Raw genomic sequence first — 19,010 nt, 5'->3', positions numbered from 1 at the left:
CCTCAAAAGTCTTCTGGCCTCTGCTCATCACTGAATTCTAAAGCCTCATCCATATTTTTAGCTATTTGTTACAGTAGCAACCCACTTTATGGTACCAAATCTGTATGATTCTACTTGGGCTGCCATAACAAAATACCACAGCCTGGGTAGCTTAAGCAGTGGATACTTATTTTCTCATAGTTTTGGAGGCTAGAAGTCCATGATCAAGGTGTCAGTAAGTTTGGTTTCTGGTGAGGGCTCTCTTCTTGGCTTGTAGCTGGCCACCTTCTCCCTGTGTCCTCACATGGCATTTTCTCTGTGCTAGCAGGGAGAGAGAGTGAGTGATCTCTGGTGTCTCTTCCTCTTCCTATAAGGACGCCAATCCCATTGGATTAGGGCCTCACCCTAGGGCTTCATTTAACCTTAATTACCTCCCCTAAGGCCCTATACCCAAATACCATCACGTTGGGGCTTAGGGCATCAACATATGAATTTTGAGGGGGGACACAATTGAGTCCATAACGTATGGTAACTGAGAGGCTGAAATTAGCATGGAATATGTGAAGAATGACATAAGAAGTATGATGTGAATTTAAACCCCCGCCACCTTGGTATAAGAAAAAAGTATGATGCCATGTTTCAAGTGTTTGTGTGGGTGAGTGACAGGCCATGACGTGAGCCAGGAAAGTAGATTCTGGGTCTTCGGTATAATGTTTAAGTAATTTTGAGTTTTATCCTGCTGAGTAATTGAAAGACAGTGAAGATGTGTATATATTTGTGTGTGTGAACACATGAAGGTAAATATGTGTGAATTTGTTTTAAGAGTTACAGAGCTGGGAAGGCTGCATTGAAAGAGGCATTTGGGAGTTGGGTTGGAGAAGTGCAGTGTAAATGGTAACCAGGAAGACCAGTTAGGGAACCACTGTACTAGTTCAGGTAAGGGATGAGGGCCTGAACCAGAGTAGTGACAAAGAGAACAGAGAGGGAGAAAGAGATAAGCTGTTTGGAAGATAAAGATGACTTGGTGATTGCGTGTTGGAAAATCTTATTTTTAATCCTGCTGAATTCACCATTTCAATTTCATATCTACTGAAATTTGTTAGCCTTTCCTTTGTCTCTTCCTGAAGAGAGAATCTGTGTTAAGGTAATTCAGTGAATCAGACTGGGCGTAAAATTTTTTTACAAAGCAGTTTTTCAGTTTTATTATTTTCAAGAGTATAAGGGAAATTTCTGATCTTACTTAGTATTGTGTGTCTTTGAAAGCTGAGATTCTCTGTATTCATTTTTTTGAGAGGAACTGAGATTAAGAAAACATCTGTACCTTTCTACTACCCGAATCTCATTATACTCTTACTCTTGGTTACTTTAGTATCATCACCATTTAGTGAATGTTTGATAATCTGATTAGCTGCTGCCTCCTCATCAGAACTGAGGTATCTGTGTTCCACTCTCACCTGACTTCAGTTTCCTTTGCATCTGTCAGGAGGTATCCCTTCTCTTTCTAGAGCTTCGTCTGCAGGGCTGATACCGGGGCAGGGAACATTGGTTTGCTCCTTCTGGTTGTTAGAAGGTTGAAGTGCTTCCATATCAGGCAGCTGCTGCTCTGCCTTGCGGAGTCTTCTTACAGCCGTGCCGCCCACGCCTCTCTGCCGCCTGGCCTGCAGGCCCGTTGAGAGGGTACAGCCTGGTTCAGCAGGGTTTTCCAGAAGAAAGGCCAGCGTCTGTGCTGAGTGGTTAGTGCCTGTGCCTCACTGGTTGTTCAGTGTTTTGAACAGTATTGATCAGGATATAGACGTATTTAGTTGTCACTCTCTTGAATTCTGTGGAGAGTGTATGTGAACGTGTCTTATGTCTGTTCCTTAGCTGATACGATCCTGGTGGCAGGGTGGCTGAGGAAGCTGCTCTGGGTCTGTGCTCTTGTTGCCCCTCTAGCTCCTGCCTAAGATAACAGTCAGGTGCTAACACGTTGACTCCGCTGGGTCTCTTCAAAGTCAGTGTTATTCCGAAGTCATTCTGACAGTAGTTTGGGCCATTTAACCTTTCTTTAAAAAATTCTTTTTGGTCATGTAACGTTTCCTCTGGTGTGATTCTTTGTTAAATATCTGAACTGCTGAAGAGCCCTGCTAAGGAGTTTGAACATGAAAATGTCATCAAGAGCAAGAGCTAATTAATTTTCTTCTACACTGGACAGAACCTTTGATTACCTAAAGGTGACATAGGTACTGAATGTTCTAGCTATGAATGCTATTTTTATTTTTTTTAATTTATATATATATTTTTTTTGTCAGGAAGATTAGCCCTAAGCTAACATCCGATGCCAGTCCTCCTCCTCTTTTACTGAGGAGGATTGGCCCTGGGCTAACATCTGTGCCCATCTTCCTCTACTTTATATGGGACGCCGCCACAACATGGCTTGACAAGCGGTGCGTTGGTGCACCCCCGGGATCCGAACCTTCGAACCCTGGGCCGCTGAAGCACAGTGCGAGTACTTAACCGCTACACGACTGGGCCGGCCCCATGGATGCTGTTTTTAGATATTTGTAATACATATTTCCATTTTAGTAGTCCTATAGGTGATATTTTGTATAAGTTTTCCCCATACTCACAGAATTGGTTATTCCCAACAAGTTCAAAATATACTTTTCAAAATATAACTATTTATACCTAGAAAAAAACTCTGTTCAAGTAAAATAGAGGTACATTATATAGGTAGTTTTTTCTTGTTTGGTTTATATTTTTGTTCAAATGCTAATAAGTTAATGTCATTATAGAAGTATAGTATGAAAGAGTTATTTTTTAATTTTTGATTCCATCTTATAGCTTTTATTTAATTGTTTTTGATTTTACAGCCGGGGCAACAACAAGTGAACCTTTTACATTTGTTGCTCTGTCTCTGTGACTAATCACTTTTCTCTCTAAAAGTGGTGAGGAGTGTCTCTAAGGTTAAGAAGAATATGGTGAACTGATGTCACTGAAAATAGTTAGAAATTTAAAAACCTCCTGACATGCTCTGATCAGTCATCTTTTTATAAGAATAAAAAGTATCAGTAGTACCAAGGAGTAAAAGTTTTTAAAATAAAAGAAAAATTAGAACAATTACTTTGTTTTACATGCATCCATTATCAGAGCAGGTACCTTAATATATCGTTGAACTCATTAAGTATTTCCTCTTTACAAAAGAGGGTGGGTCTTACAGCTTTGCTTACACTTAAAATTAGGTTGGAAAGGAGAAAGTATTTGAGTTAACTTCTTATACTCCTGTTGGAGCCTCCACATTACATTCGAAGGGGTACCCAGCCTGTGACCTCAGTCTCTTGATTGTCTTCTTGTTTCTGAGCTAGATAACAAAGTGACTGTCTACCTTTTTCCTCCCTCCCTCCCAGTCTAAGTTCCTAGAGCAAGTCCTAGGAAGCTAGCTATCTCTGTTATTTCCATGCTACCCCTTCAGCTGCGGATTGAAAAATATAAAATCTACTTTCCTTATGTGTATTTGGTAGAATCTTGAAAGATGTAGAAAAATACTAAAAAGAAAGTAAAAATCACCCCTAATCCCACAGTCAGATATTTACTCTTTATTCTGGAATGCTTCCTTTTTCTTTTTTTGTGTGTGTATAAATATATTGAAATCATTACATATTATTTATATTCTGTTCTCCTGGTTTAGCACAGAGATTCTTAACCATTTTTGTGCCATGGACCTTTTTAACCCTCTTTAGCCTATGGTTCCTTCTCAAAATATTTTTAAATGCAAAAAATAAAATACATAGGATTACTAATGAAACTAATTATATTGAATGCAGTAGTAAAACTAATAAAACAAAGTTCGATATAGTAAACACATAGGTAAGAAACTTCTCACACCCCTCTGCACATGGTGCAGATTTGATTTGTTAATTCTTTGGTGGGGAAGTTGATCTTTGTTTAAAAGAATTACTAAAAATTGAGTTTCAGACCATTTCCTCTTCTTCAGCCTTTTATCTTTAAAACCATATAAACAGAGTTATTTTCTCCTTTGTAGTGCTTTTGTTCCATTGAATGTTCCCAATAAAAAAAATTCTACAGAGTGGGAAAAAGTGAAGTTCCTGTTTGAAGAACTTGGAAGTAGTCGTAAGTATTTTTTTAAAAAACCATCCATAATAATTCATATTTCATGACCCTTAGGACTTCTTTGGGAAGTAGTCTCTTTTTACATTGTTAAGAATTTAACTGTACAATTCTTTTAACTTATGGTTAAAAGTGTGCTAGACAATTTAGGAACTTTGTGTTCTAGCCATGTAGCTATTAGGTAGGTGGTCTCCTGACTTCTTCGTAACATTACTATGTTGAAAAGAAATATGATCTTCAAAGTACTTTAGCCACAAAGGTTTTATAATTTCTCTGTGGTCTTTAATTCACTTAGGATAATATAGAATAATATGTTAAAGAAATGTGCCAGATATATTGGATTTTATTTTTAATTTTTAGGTAAGAGAACCCTGTATTGCTGTTTGATCATAATTAAGTAATCTTTCATGTAGAATATAAATTAGAGAGGTTTCAGTGAATGAAAATCTTATAAATTTACCTTACCAAAACATTTTGGAATTGCCTTTGTAGAAGTTTTCCTTAGCTTCATCAACATGCCCTCAGTTTTTAGAGGGAAGAAAAAATAGGCGGGTTTAGGAGGTTATATTAGGAAAGTTGCTTCCCATTGAAAAATACAGTTGGCATTAGAAACTGATATCAAATGAGAAGGTGTAGCTTATTACTCAGAATTTCATGTGCATTTGAACATAGTGACTTTATTTTTAAAGAAATCTAGAATACTTATTTTATAACTATTATGCTGAAAATTTTTATTGCTTTTGTATTTATTCTTTTTAATTGGTGCTGTACATTCTTTGATCAGCACTTCTTTCTCTTTGCCCAGATACAGTATTAAATGATGATTCAATTAAGTCTTGGAGTCTTTGCTGTACAACTCTTAATTTTCTTGCTTTCCACTTAAGATTTCATCTTGTAAATTGTGGTCCATTAATATCTTGCTGATACCAGCAAGAATAAAGATGGCAGGCTTGGCATCTACTAGTACTGAATTGTCAGGATTTATGCACCTGATCCTATTGCTGAGAAATAAATTGCTTCTTTTCTTGCAGTTAACTCCTTCAGGTCTCTTGAGTAACTACTCTTCTGCCCTAACCATTATTCTATAAGTTATGCTAGTCTTTGAGTATTAGTGTAACTTGAATCAGTGATTATATAGGTAGCATTATTCTGGTTTCTATAATCTCATTCTCTTTAGTCCTAACATTTTTTTTTACCTTCAAATCTCAAACACTGTATCCTACAGTACATTTTGATTATCACAGTTAGTAATATTAACTTTTTTTTCTCTTTTGGTGAGGAAGATTTGCCCTGAGCTAACATCTATGCCATTCTTTCCTCTCTTTTGTATATGGGTCACGACCACATCATGGCTTGATGAGTGGTATAGGTCCGCACCTGGGATCCAAACCCGTAAACCCGGGCTGCCGAGGTGGAGCTGGCTGAACTTACGTGCTAGCTATGCCACTGGGCCAGCCCTGTAATACTAAGTTTTTTGATTGGCCAAATACGTTAGCATAATACTCCATTTTATTAGTTCTATGATGCATATTTTTTCAAATTTTTTTTTTTTTTTTGTGAGGAAGGTCAGCCCTGAGCTCTAACATCGATGCCAGTCCTCCTCTTTTTGCTGAGGAAGACTGGCCCTGAGCTAACATCTGTGCCCATCTTCCTCCACTTTATGTGGGACGCCGCCACAGCATGGCCTGACAAGCGGTGCATCGGTGTGTGCCCAGGATCCGAACCCAGGCCACCAGCAGTGGAGCACACACGCTTAACCACTGTGCCACGGGGCCGGCACCGTTTTTCATATTTTTATATCTCTTATTTCGGGATGTATTTTGTATGTGATAGTACCTTGAAATTGCAATCAGCCAAATGCCAGGCCTCTCCTAGTTGTACGAACACCTTCTGTTGATACTTCTAGTAATCAAGAAAGTAACAGCATCAGTGTCTTTGATTTGATAAAATACAGTATTATAGTTTTAAAAAGTAAGGCTTAAAAATTTGCCTTCCATCATGTGTGAATTTGTTAATAATGTGCTCTCTTCAAGTGTTTTATATATAAAACTGTGAGGTGGGTTTAAGACGAGAGGTCATTCTAATTTTATTTTTTATTTATGAAAAGATTAATATTGATACATTAAATTAATCAAAAATTGTCTTTTGTTCTACAGGACCTGCATTTAAACTAGATCAATACAAGTCCAATAGAACCTGTATTAAAACTAGAAAAATTAGTGTTACTCCCGTGTAAGCATATTCAAACTGGCATTGTATTTCATTGTGTGATCTGGTATATTTATTTCCGAGTGTCCCCCCTGCCCCTCACTCACTGGCCTTCCTTTAAATAATCACCTAAATCTAACTGGTTAACGTAGTATCCCTGTTTTGGTGTTATGTTTAAATCTGTTCTCTGTTGTTTGCTTTCTTTTCCCTGCCACTTGGGCAAGTTAGCGCCTTTCAAGTTAAAGAGTGAAATAAACGCTTTAAGATTTTAGTTTTAGGGAAAGTTTAGTTTTGAGAAAGGCTACGAAATATTTTTGCCACTTTTTGAGCATCTAATATTTTGCTCATTTCTTTTTATGTTCAATAATTAGGCAGTAATTTTCCTCTTTAATTTTAAGAGGTGAAGGGAAGAAAATCTTAGTCTGAAAGATCTTTTACAAATCGGTTTGTGAAGAGCCCTTTACAAGAGTCCTTCTCCACTTGGAGTTAGCACTTGAAGGACGAGGTAGTACATACATATTGGGTTTATTCCTTCAGAATATAGTAGGAACACAATTTTTATGTTCATTTGTTGAATATAAACATTTGAGTAGTATAAATGTACTTTTTTAACAATGTTTTTCTTCCTTTGCAGACGGTTTAGCTGCCTTGTCATTTTCCATTAGTTCTCTGACCTTGATCGGAATGTTGGCAGCTATAACTTATACAGTGAGTATAATGGAGACAATTGAGTTAAATTAAAGAATCACTTTATGAAGCAATTTTTTTACCTTAGTCATGTATTCAATTTAATTCTATTATCCTCTTTATTATGTTAGTGCTTTTTTCTTAATTTTTCCTAGTTTTCTTTACTTAGGATAAATTTTTAACTACTTAGTCACAATCATTTTATATGTATTTGTGAAATTTAATATTCAGAAGGAAATTTTATAACTTGTGAACCTTGAAGGTAGTGACATCCTGTGCAGTAGTAGATTCAGTGATTCATAAGCATGTTAGAACTCTGAGCCCTAGATCAATATCTGTTACAGATTCAGTAGATTTATCCTACTTGGGGATACAGCGCTTTTATTTTTTTGAGGAAGATTGGCTCTGAGCCAACATCTGTTGCCCATTTTCCTCCTTTTTTCTCCCCAAAGCCCCAGTAGATAGTTGTATGTCATAGTTGTTCATCCTTCTAATTGCTCCATGTGGGACGCTGCCTCAGCACGGCTTATGAGTGGTGAGTAGGTCTGCACCCAGGATCTGAAGTGGCGGACCCTGGGCCACCGAAGTGGAGTATGTGAACTTAATTGCTATGCCACTGGGCGGTCCCTACAGGGCTTTTAAAATCAGATATTTTACATAACTTGATATTTCTCTAGTATATATATACATATTGTATATATATACAATCTTATACTCTCGGAGACTTTGATTTTTTTTCAGTCTTTCTGGGAATGGTAAGGTATGGATTATAATAGCCTGACAAATTTGTGTACAGACTGCTCTTTGAGTTTTTTGCCTAAATTATAGAGGAAAAGCCAGTAATAAATGCTTCTTACCTTCCTTCCGAAAGAGAGTTGTTCAGGAAGCTTTAAATTATCTAAAACTTTTTCAAATTAGTAGAGTTTATGTTTAGAACATTCTTGATTCTTGCAAAGATGGAAAATACTGGTTATAAAGAAAACGTTTTTGGATATTGTTCCGGTATGTCTTCCTGTAGACATAAAATAAATGGGCTATTAGTGTGATAGCAGAATCTAGTTTTGATACATAGTCATTCAAGTGTCATAGTGTATAATGAAAGAAGTCTAAAATACATGCATTTTAATATCTGTCAGGTGCTTATTTGGGTACCCAGTTTTATTATTCATTGCCATTTTTGGTTTTTTTGTGTATTACTAGACAAGGAATTTGCCATCTGATATCAGTGAGTAATTATTCTTCCATCTCATAGAATATATGTACAGCATGTGAGTTATTTGTCTTTCAAGAAGCAATCACAAGTTAATAACAAATTAGGGGTTAGACCTGGACTCTATTTGCTATTCGGTGACTGATGTGTTATGCTGATCTTGGGTTTGTCTTTGAACCTTACTGGGTCAATGTCTTCCCCATTAAATGGAATAAAAAATGCCTCTTAGGGATTTTTGAAGGTCAGATGATACTGTTTGTAAAATTGCTTTGAATGCTGTAGGGAAATCAGTATATAGTAGTAGATGAAAGATTGGTCAGGAGAAACAAATGGAAAAAGAGGAAGTCAGCGTGTGAGGTCAGTGTCAGGAACTCCGGAGGGTCTGAGATTTTACCCTGCTGCGGTTTCATGGCTGTCGGCCAAATGTGCAAGACTTCTGGTCAAAGACAAAGAACTTATATTACTTATAGCAATAGCAGTAGCCATAGGATCAGCATTTTCCTGTGGTTATTTGCTGGGTCCCCATTCCCACGGGGCAACTTGCGGAGCACCGGATGAGACTTGCACATACCAGAGGAACGTTGAGTTTAGGGAGGCTGAATCTTTTCTAATGGACAGTAAACCTGCCTGCCCTTTCTCCAGAGGAAGATGCTCTCTTTTTCTTCCAAGGCTATTTGCTGTACAAACATCCTTGAAAAGATGGTATAGAAAAAAGGGCAGTTAGTGTCTGGCCTGCAAGGTGTGCAGAAATGGGAGACCCATGGGAATTGTCTCCCCGAGGTCAAGCGGTAGATGCTATGAAGAAAAATAAGGCAGTGTAAGGGAGATAGTCGTGGAGGCTAATTGTAATGTAAAGGTCAGAGGTGGCTTCTCTGACAGTTGAACAGAGACCCGAGTGAAGTGAGAGAGCCAGCCATGAGGAAGAGTGAGTGCCGAAGTCCTGATGAAGCACATCTGTGCTGTGATCAGATAATAGAAAGGTGGCAAAGCCAGGGTGGTGGGTGCTCAGTTGATAAGAAGAATGGCCCAAGTTTAGATGAGAAAGCCAGAGGCCATGTTGTGTAGAGCCTTGTAGACCATGGTTAGGATTTTGAATTTTATTCTGATTGACATTAAAAGCCATTGGAAGGTTTTAAATGGAAGAGTAATAGGATCAGACTAACATTTTTATGGTATTACTCCGATGGCTCTGAATTGAATAAGCTGTGGGGGTGATGAGTGAGAAAAATGTGTGAAATTATTAAAATTCTTTGAAACAGAGCTTCCCTGTAGGAACAATATTATTGTAGAGATAAATATTTCAAACTAATGTAATATTTTATATTCAAATTGAAACTGTGAAAGTTATCATTTAGGCAATCAATTAAACCAAATACAATAACCATACTGACCTAGTTAAGATATCTCAAGAATAACTTTACTTTTCTAGAATGCGGGGGGCTGGGTTGAAAGATGTTGATTAAACAAATCAGAGGACCTTATGATGGGGCTGAGGCTGGGAGCCTGAAAGACGTGGAACAGATGCTGAATAGGAAGGGAGGGGCCACTTAAGGCCTAAGACCAAGGGAGAGGGTCCAGTGTAACAGCATACCAGGATCAAACTGCCTAGGAGTTATATATTTCCTTTAAGTAGCATGAACAATAAAATTATGATCCTTGGTGGAGAGGCTTAAATGTGGATCTCGCTTGTCCACTGGCCCTTGAGCTACTTTATCATCTGAATTGACTCATCTCAAGAGTAGGGATAACATTTAATAAGGTTATGAGGATTTAATTAAACAGTTCACCAAGTCTTGGAATCTGTTGGCCGCTCAATAAATAGTCAGCAGTAACTCAAATTGTTGGATATTGTATTCATTTCGTATGGTTCGAACTATAGTTCCCACCTCTTTCCTCTTGCAGTTAAAGGAAACCAGATGCTGACAGCAGTTGTCTCATGATCAGGGAGAATGAGGATTATGAAAAGATAAGTAAGTCAAAGAGGCATTCACAGTTGGATGGTGGTTACTTGGGGGTGTGCGGATGGACAGATAAACGTCATTTAAATAGCACTACGTGATATGCTCAAAACTCAGTGGGAGAATGTTTTGCTACCAAACCGCAGTCTGGCGACTTTTACTACCTAGTGTATAGAGAAAGGAAGAAGGGTAGAGTAGAGGAGACCCCGTTTAAGGGGGCAGCATGGTGTGCATAGCTGAGCACTCTCATGAGTGTGAGTCTCTATGTAAAGTCTAGTATCTGAACCTTAGCTTCCCCATCTGTGGAAATGGGCCAATAATACCTACTCAAAATTTATTACAAACTAGTTGAAAATCAATTGTTTATTTTAGATAGGTAGTTAATAGTTACTGATTATCATGTTTGCCTGCAGGTGCAAAGTTTTCTTGTAACTGAATATGGAAAAGCTTGAGAATTGGTCTTTTCATGGTGGAGCATGGAAGAGGGTATAGTCTGTATTCAGGGGAAGTAAGAGAGGTTTAATTTTAATTAAAGTATCCAAAGTGGGAAGTTAATACTTAATACTTTGACCCTGAGGACAAAGAATTAATTATTAAAGGTAAAATCATGTCTGTTATAGAATCGCTAACTGTTAGTATTGAGACTAGAGAAGTTTTTGTAATGTATGTGTCGGTCGAAGGTGAATTTCTTAGATAAGCATTATTGTTTAGTTTAGAAACTAGCTAATTCTTTAAATTTTACCAAGATTATACCCGCTGTACCACGTCTTAAGGAATAGCCAAATAATTGGGCGCTCAATTTTAGGAGAAGAAGAAGGTCAAACAGCATATTAGTTGCCTGTTGTTTTCAGCTTGAACTGCGGGGCATCTGCTGCTTTTTAAATCAAAACAAACAAAACCCCTAGGCACAAATATTGATGTAGATATTTTAATTTTTTGGTGCCACCAAGTGGGGAAATGTTGAATAATGATATTTTCATACAGAATGTGTATCCTATGGACCACAGAAGTGCCTATAGAAGCTGTGACTGCTGAGCTCTATCATATACCCTTGTCAGTGAGAAACCGAACGTGTCCTCCAGGATGCTTATGGATGTTCTATGTAGTTATGCTAATCTGTGTGCATTTAGTATAAAATATGAACTAATGGATTAAAGAAAATTAAAGTGATAAATTAAGAATTGAAAAATAGAAATAGAGCAGTGGTTCTCAATAATCTTTGAAGACAGAGATCCCCTTTAAAAGTCAAATTGCTCAGCCTTCCATGTGATAATATGTTCCATTGAGTCTGTGACACTGGTTGTAAGATGCACCTTTATTTTATGTACCACTGTAAGGAAAGATCCCTGCCCATGCTTTCTTATCATTTATAATTTTTGTTTTATATTCAGTGAGAGAAATTTTTTAGACTTACATAAATACTTAAAAAAAATCATATCGCTCTTTGCCCACAAAACAAGGAAAATATAAGTGAAATAAACTGGAAAGGTCTTCCCAAATTTCGCATTTGGAGTGTGAGACTTCTGAATCACTTTGGAACTGGTTGGTCGCGTCCAGGTTTTCTTTCGTGCTGTCAGGAGAACTGATGATATGGCTCTCTTGAGTGCTCCACTCTGGTCTCTGGGATTTTCTTTGAAGCTGCTAAAAATTTAAGTTCTAGTAGTTTTGTTTTTGTTTCTTGTCTTGCCATGTGAAAGGCAATGCTTTTGATTTCCCTAAGTAACAAATGCACAGTGGCTTCCCCTGTGGCTGTCTCCTTGCTGAAGCTCAGAAAGCGTCTCCTGTTGCTGCACAAGAAAACGTAGAGTTACGCTCGTCGTTCCAGTGAGCGTTTGCTGCACCGTTTGCTGCTTTGTTCTCTTTCTCCTTTCACATGAACTTCTTGTTTCAATGTCAAATCATAGTACTATCTTATAAGACATTTTAAGTGGCAATTAAATTCAGTAGTTGTACCAAGAATGCATGTAATTCAACAGAAGAAGTAACTATAGTGTGACCAGCTGTGATCAGATTTGTGAATGTGCAGATAATGACAACTCGTCATGACTTCTGCCTACTACAGTCTTTATAACATGTTAAATGTGAGAAAATATGTACGTCTCTTAGAACCAAAGAGTATTTAAAAGGGAAATCTTTATTGAGTATGTGTTAAATGAAGTCTTTTATTAGTCATACATGTCCTTGAATAATAGGTGTTACAAATATATGCAAGACATTTATTCAGTTTACAGGCAGTGCTTGGTGTTGACCCTCTGCAGTAATCCAAGGCTCGCAGGTTGAAAACCATCGTCTTAGATAGAGGAGAGAGATGTAGGAAAGAGGTGTTCTAAACTGGGCAGTGTAAGAAGGTATTAGAAATGTTTATAGTTTGTATATATTCTTTCAAAACATTTTGAGTTTTAAAATACAGATGGTGATTTATTCTTGGAAGTTGAAGCAAATAAAGTTGGAGGCAATTACGGCTGGCCTAGAAGCATTTTAAATGATCCAGTCTCTTCAGCCTTGTTGATTGTCTGGTAACTCACTAGAGGGCAGTAGCAAGCAATGAAAGTTTTGTGTTTCTGGCAAGGATAGTCTCTTCATACATTTTTTTTTTTCAAAGAAGTCTGAGGTTAAATTCAAAGGATTGTTGTTTAACGATCTTAAAGTTGTAATGATTAAATGTTTTGTGTAATGTGGTATGCCAAGCTTATCATAATCTAAATATTATAGTTAAATTTCCTGATAATCATTGAAACTTAAACATACAATCCAAAAACAAGGTAACAGCTAGATAACCAAGACAGTGCCTACTTTCTTTTACTTGCTCTCTTCAAACAATTAAACATTGACAAATAGGTGTTGTATTGTGGTCCCACTTACCAGAACGTGTTACCAAGGACACATTTTTATTTTCTAAAATCTTTTACATTAAGCTATTTAGGAATTCAGTTCAACTCTTCTAATAAATATGTAAATTCCATGTAAGAAGATAAGTTCATGTGAATAAAGAGCTCTCTTTTTAAAAGATTTTTGATTAAATATCTTCTTAGAGAAACTATTTTATTAATTTAATAAATGTTTATTCTTGGAATAAAGGTAGGAGAAAAAAGAATTGAGACCTAGTCCTTACATACCCAGTAGTCTACTGCAGTTGTTACTATTCTAGCTGAGGAATCTTTATTTTTTTTAATTTTTTATTTTTTATAGTGAGGAAGATTAGCCCTAACATCTAACATCTGTGCCAGTCTTCCTCTATTTTGTATGTGGGATGCCGCCAGGCATGGTTTGATGAGCAGTGTGTAGGTCTGCGCCCAGGATCTGAACCCGCAAAGCCCAGGCTGCCGAAGCGGAGCGCACAAACTTAACCACTATGCCACTGGGCCGGCCCCAGGCACCTTTATCTTGAAGAGTTTTCTGAGTGATTCTGATTAGCCAAGTTCTGCAGATCTAGCAATAAATGTGCAGACCAGTAATGTTAATGTACGGTGTTATGTGCTGTAATTGAGTAATAAGCAAGGCACATTTACAAGCCAAGGAAGATTTCTCAGACATGGTGTAATTAAGCTGAGACCCGAAGGGCACTGAAATTTGCTAATGAAGTAGGGTGAGAAGGCAGGCATTCTAGATGAGGGCGTGCATGTCCTCAAGTATGGATGCTAGACAAAGCCCAAAGTAGTGTAAAACTGGAGTGTTTTAAGAACAGTGAACAATTCAGAGGCATGAGATGAGTTTGTGGGGTTCAGGTCATGAAAGGCTTGTATGCCAGAGTTAGATAATTGGAGCCTATTCACAAGACCAGCAATTCTACTTCTTGTTGAAAAAAATAGCAAAATAACATTTTCAAACAATCTTACATGAAATTCTGATATATAAAAAAAATAGATGAACGAAGTAGAATTGCTCTGGTTAGAGTAGCAGCAGCCCCTGGTCACTACCTGCCTTCTTCTCTCCTGTAGCGGCCCTACAGACACCTACCCCGAATCCTAGCAACTCCTCCCTGAGCACTTTGAAAACTACCCTTGTTAGTCCTGGAGAATCTTAAAGGAAGTTAAATAGAGGAACGACATACTCTGACTTGGGTGTCAGAGAGAGATCGCTTTGGAGCAGTGTAGAAGATGAATTTTAGAAAGTGAGACCAGGGGCCGGCCCTGTGGCTTGGCAGTTAGGTGCGCGCGCTCCACTACTGGCGGCCCGGGTTCGGATCCTGGGCGTGCACCGACGCACTGCTTCTCTGGCCTTGCTGAGGCCGTGTCCCACATACAGCAACTAGAAGGATGTGCAACTATGACATACAACTATCTACTGGGGCTTTGGGGGAAAAAAAACGAGGAGGATTGGCAATAGATGTTAGCTCAGAGCCGGTCTTCCTCAGCCAAAAAAACAGGAGGATTAGCATGGATGTTAGCTCAGGGCTGATCTTCCTCACAAAAATAAAAAAAAAGAAAGAAAGTGAGACCAGCAAGACCTGTTTGGAGAGTGTAGATGACCTTGCGTTTGACAGTAGACTCTAAATAAGGGCCACGTTGTGTATATTGATTAGAGCGACAGATTCCTGGGGAAATGGTACTGAGTACTGAGGTTAGTATATTTAGGGACTCAGATCCGTCCAATACAGAATAAGAAGCGTTGGGGTAAAGTAAGTCTTGTTTGGCAGTGTTAGGAGGACGGGGAAATATCCTTGGGCATAAACTGGGTTTAGCAAAATATTTTTGCCTTGGTATTTGGTTGTAAAAAGCACCACGGTCCTGGACCTGTGTTTAGATGACGAGTGAGTGTGGAGATTTGGTAAATAATCATCATGTAATACTACTCTTTCTTCATCAGAGGCTTACAGTGTTGTGTTACTTTTTTTCAATAATGTTTAAAAGATGTGGATCTACTACAACAACTAAATAGGTCAAAATGATAATGGGGTGGAGAATCCTGTAAGGAGAGGTTACACAGGAACTGTGGTACTTTGGCTCCCATAGGCTTTTTTCTTTACATTTTCAGTGTTTTGAGGATATAAAATTTAAGCTTAAAAATATAAATTTTAAATCTGATTATACTTTTTCCTTTTTATATTTTACCAAGATCATTACAAGTATAAATTTGGCAAGAATTGAGTTAAAAAATCACTCCACTCTGTTCAAATTACATTTTCTTCTAATACACACAGAACGTTCCCCCACCTCTCCCTTTTTTTGGATGATAGGAAAATCATGAAAACATTAACTTATGTTTTAGCAATATTTAAAATGCAAGATTTTAAATATTTCTCCATTAGCAAATATAAGGATTTGCATATTGGGTAATAATTTCAGCTGGTTAATTGTCTAAATATAACATGCTGTAAAATTGGTATAACCTGATAGAACTAGTTCGTTTATGGGATTTCCTTTTAATCATGTTCTGTGTTCATCTTCTTCCATAAAAAAAAAAACCCTGATATATCAGAATTTATGCTTTGCTATTTGAATTGTGGTTTGGTCAGTATTTAATCAATGTCCAAAGGAGACTGAAAATATTAAAGTAGTTGAAATCGGCACTAGAGATATTGGAGGTCGTCTGGGAGTTGACAGCCAGGTGGTGGAGAGCATTAGAGAAAACACGCAGGACCACCTAGGCAGTTTTGGAGTTTGTGGTTAAGCCTGAGAAGTGGCATTTATCACTTCTGCCTACGGTCGTTGTCCTGAACTCAGTGCGTGGCTCTGCCTGACTGCTGGGGAGACTGCTACGGTGTTCAGTGTGGTCGGTGGGGGAAAGGAAACGATGTGAGGAAATGATGTAAATATGTAGTGTTGTAGCAGCCTTGGAGCCTGTTGCTGCAGCCAGGAGGTAATCGTTGTCGATTCTGCTTCTAAGGGTTTAAGCTCAGTAATGATTTGAATAATGGTCACGTGACAATCGCCATTAAGTGTTTTTTAATGGTTACAATAAAAAGTCATCATTTAGGACTGGCTAATAGAGAATTGGGTAATATAAAATAATAATATGTTTATTCTTAGTGCTGTTGAATAGTTAAAAATTACTCGCAGGAGAATATTTAAAATACTTAGCAAAAAGATTGATTATAAATATTTAGAACTTGTAAATAAACTGTATGTTTATACAGATAATTGGTATGCTAATCAAATAATGTGTATATTAAAACACTTACATTTTACTAAGGATTTACTATATATATTTGGAGAAAATAGTTTTTTCTGTAGAACATTTTGTAAATTGTTTTTACTAATTCACACTATCTGAACCTCTGATTAGCCTGAAGTTATAATTTATTTCTTTGATAAAGTAGTATTTTGCAGCTTGCCCTTTGAGAAATAGGTATTATCTATTTGGGGAATAGTTAGTATTACTGATATGACTGTATGTAGATGTAGATATGAAATAAGCAGGAGAATTATGAGACAATGTAATTGTGATTCACTCCCATATACTATGTTCTCCAGGGACTATACTCCTTCACAAATACTTACTCTTTTTGTACTTACTTTAAAGGATATTTTTACCTGAAAATTGTGTATAATATGTTTAAAACAGTATTACTAAAACACTTTTTAATTTTGTTTCTTTTAGGCCTATGGCATGTCGGCATTACCTTTAAATCTGATCAAAGGTACCAGAAGTGCTGCTTATGAACGTTTGGAAAACACTGAGGACATCGAAGAAGTGGAGCAGCACATTCAAACGATTAAATCAAAGGTGAGGTGGTGTTTTGTTGTAATTGGGAAGCAGACAGTTACTTTGTCTTCGAGCTGTTTTCTGATGTGACTTAGGCGTTGGTACACACATATTTTCGACATTGTTTGAATTTTTTTGCAGCATATCATTCAAGAACCATGTTCATATTTCAAAAATTTGTCTTCTGTGAAGTGCAAAACACTGTCAGTTTGATAATTTTTATCAATGTTCCAACAACTAAGAAACAAAAGTTCTCCTTACGTAAGATGAAGACCTTGCGAATTCCCAGGACTGCTTATTCCATGTGTAACATCGGGCTTTACTGTGTCACTCCTGTTCAAGTTCTGTGTACTAGTTGAATAAGCTAGAGATTACAAGTAACCACTAGTCAGTTATATGTACTTCTAAAAATACAAGAGATGTTTTTCTTCCTCCATCAGCTTCAAATAACAGGTAAATCTTATTTATAGAACAGGAAAAAATGGAAAGTTTCCTAAATGATTCTACTAAACTAGCATAATCCTGATGCAGAAACCAGACGATAATAGCATTCGAAAAAGAAAACCGTATATATACTGGTCTTTCTTATGAAAATAGAGGCAAATATTTTAATATAAATAAAAATATTAGCAATTCAAAACATGTGCTGTACATAGTGGGTTTATCCTAGAAATGCAAGGATGATACATTGGAAATTATATTAGTAGTATATTGAGAAGAGTAATATAAGCATCTTAATAGATGCCAAAGAGTATTTGGTAAAAGTTAGTTTGTAGTTACAATTTTTAAAAAAAAGATCTTATTACCAAATTAGAAGAGAAGATACTCTTCAAGAAGCCCATAATGAAAATTATACTTAATGGTGAAAGAACAGAAACAGTCTTGTTGAAGTCAGATGTAGGACAGTGGTGTTAGTGTCATTGTTACTCTGTAGCATATTCCTGGAGGTCCTAGTGATAAGAAAAAAATAGGTGTAAACATTGGAGGGGAAGGAGAGAAAAAAGGGAATTAACCTTTATTATTTGCAGATATCATCTAACAAGAAAATCTAAAAGAATCAACTGACTAACTGGTAGAACTAATAAGAGTTTATCAGGGTGCCGGGATACAAACATACAAAAATCATTAACCAGTTAGTTGGGGGATATAATAGAAAATGATCTCATTCACAGTAGCTGCAAATTATAAAATAATAATAAGTGTCAGAATCTTCTGGGTGGAAATCATAAAATTTACTGAAATACATAATAGAAGACTGAAATAAATGCAGAACTCCATCAGTTCCTAATTGGGAAGATTCAGTATTGTAGAGATGACAGTTTTTCACAAGTTCAGGAGGAAATTCAGTGAAATCCATAAAAGACAAAAAATGAAATTTGTGTAAACCTCCTACCATAAAGCAAAACAGGTCCTGAGTTCAAATCAAATATGAAATTCACAAAACATGAGGAGAAAGTGAAAGTAAAACGTTATCTTGGTGTGTAGAAGTCCTCCCTAAACAAGACACAAAACCCGAGTGCTCATTAAGAGACGGGTGAGTTTTAAATTTTTATGTTTTAAAGTTTATGTACCAAAAAGGGGGCACCAGAAAGGAAGTTCAAGACTCAGCAGTGGTATGGAGGAGATAGTCAGCCATACAGGCGATCTGTAAAGAGCCTTTCAGGTCGGTAAGAGAAAAGGACAAGCAGTACCTAGAAATCACGGACTAAGGACTCAGACAGTTTCCTGAAGGAGCAAGTGAACTGATCAGTGAGAATGTGAAATGATGGGGCCGGCCCCGTGGCTTAGTGGTTAAGTTGCACGCTCCGCTACTGGTGGCCCGGGTTAGGATCCCGGGCATGCACCGACACACCACTTGTCAGGCCATGCTGAGGCGGTGTCCCACATACAGCAACTAGAAGGATGTGCAACTATGACATACAACTATCTACTGGGGCTTTGGGGGAAAAAAGGGAAAAAAAGGAGGAGGATTGGCAATGGATGTTAGCTCAGGGCCGGTCTTCCTCAGCAAAAAGAAGAAGATTGGCATGGATGTTAGCTCAGAGCTGATCTTCCTCACAAAAAAAAAAAAAAAAAGTGAAATGATGCTTCAGCTCCTTAGCAGTAAGTAGGTTGACCAAGCATCCCAGTTTGCCTGGCACCTGAGGAGTTTTCCAGAACATGGGGGTTTCAGTGCTAAAACCAGGATGATTGGTCACCCTCATCATCAGAGATGTGCT

The 19,010-nt window shown here is 37.4% G+C and overlaps 1 protein-coding gene across 1 annotated transcript in view; it reads left to right on the top strand.

Annotated features, from left to right (window-relative positions):
- Positions 1-19,010, top strand: part of LMBRD1 (LMBR1 domain containing 1) — a 113,509-nt gene that overhangs the window by 40,480 nt on the left and 54,019 nt on the right. The window contains exons 6-8 of the mRNA XM_004423982.3: positions 3,998-4,086; positions 6,926-6,999; positions 16,687-16,812. Coding sequence (XP_004424039.1) covers positions 3,998-4,086; positions 6,926-6,999; positions 16,687-16,812 — 289 coding nt within the window. The remainder of the gene's footprint in view (positions 1-3,997; positions 4,087-6,925; positions 7,000-16,686; positions 16,813-19,010) is intronic.

The sequence above is a fragment of the Ceratotherium simum genome, chromosome 13 (assembly GCF_057802395.1).
Source record: "Ceratotherium simum simum isolate JZ-2026a chromosome 13, ASM5780239v1, whole genome shotgun sequence".
In the NCBI taxonomy this organism is placed as follows: Eukaryota; Metazoa; Chordata; class Mammalia; order Perissodactyla; family Rhinocerotidae; genus Ceratotherium; species Ceratotherium simum.
The sequence above is the reverse complement of the archived record's forward strand: the minus strand, read 5'-3'. Positions and strand labels throughout refer to the sequence as shown.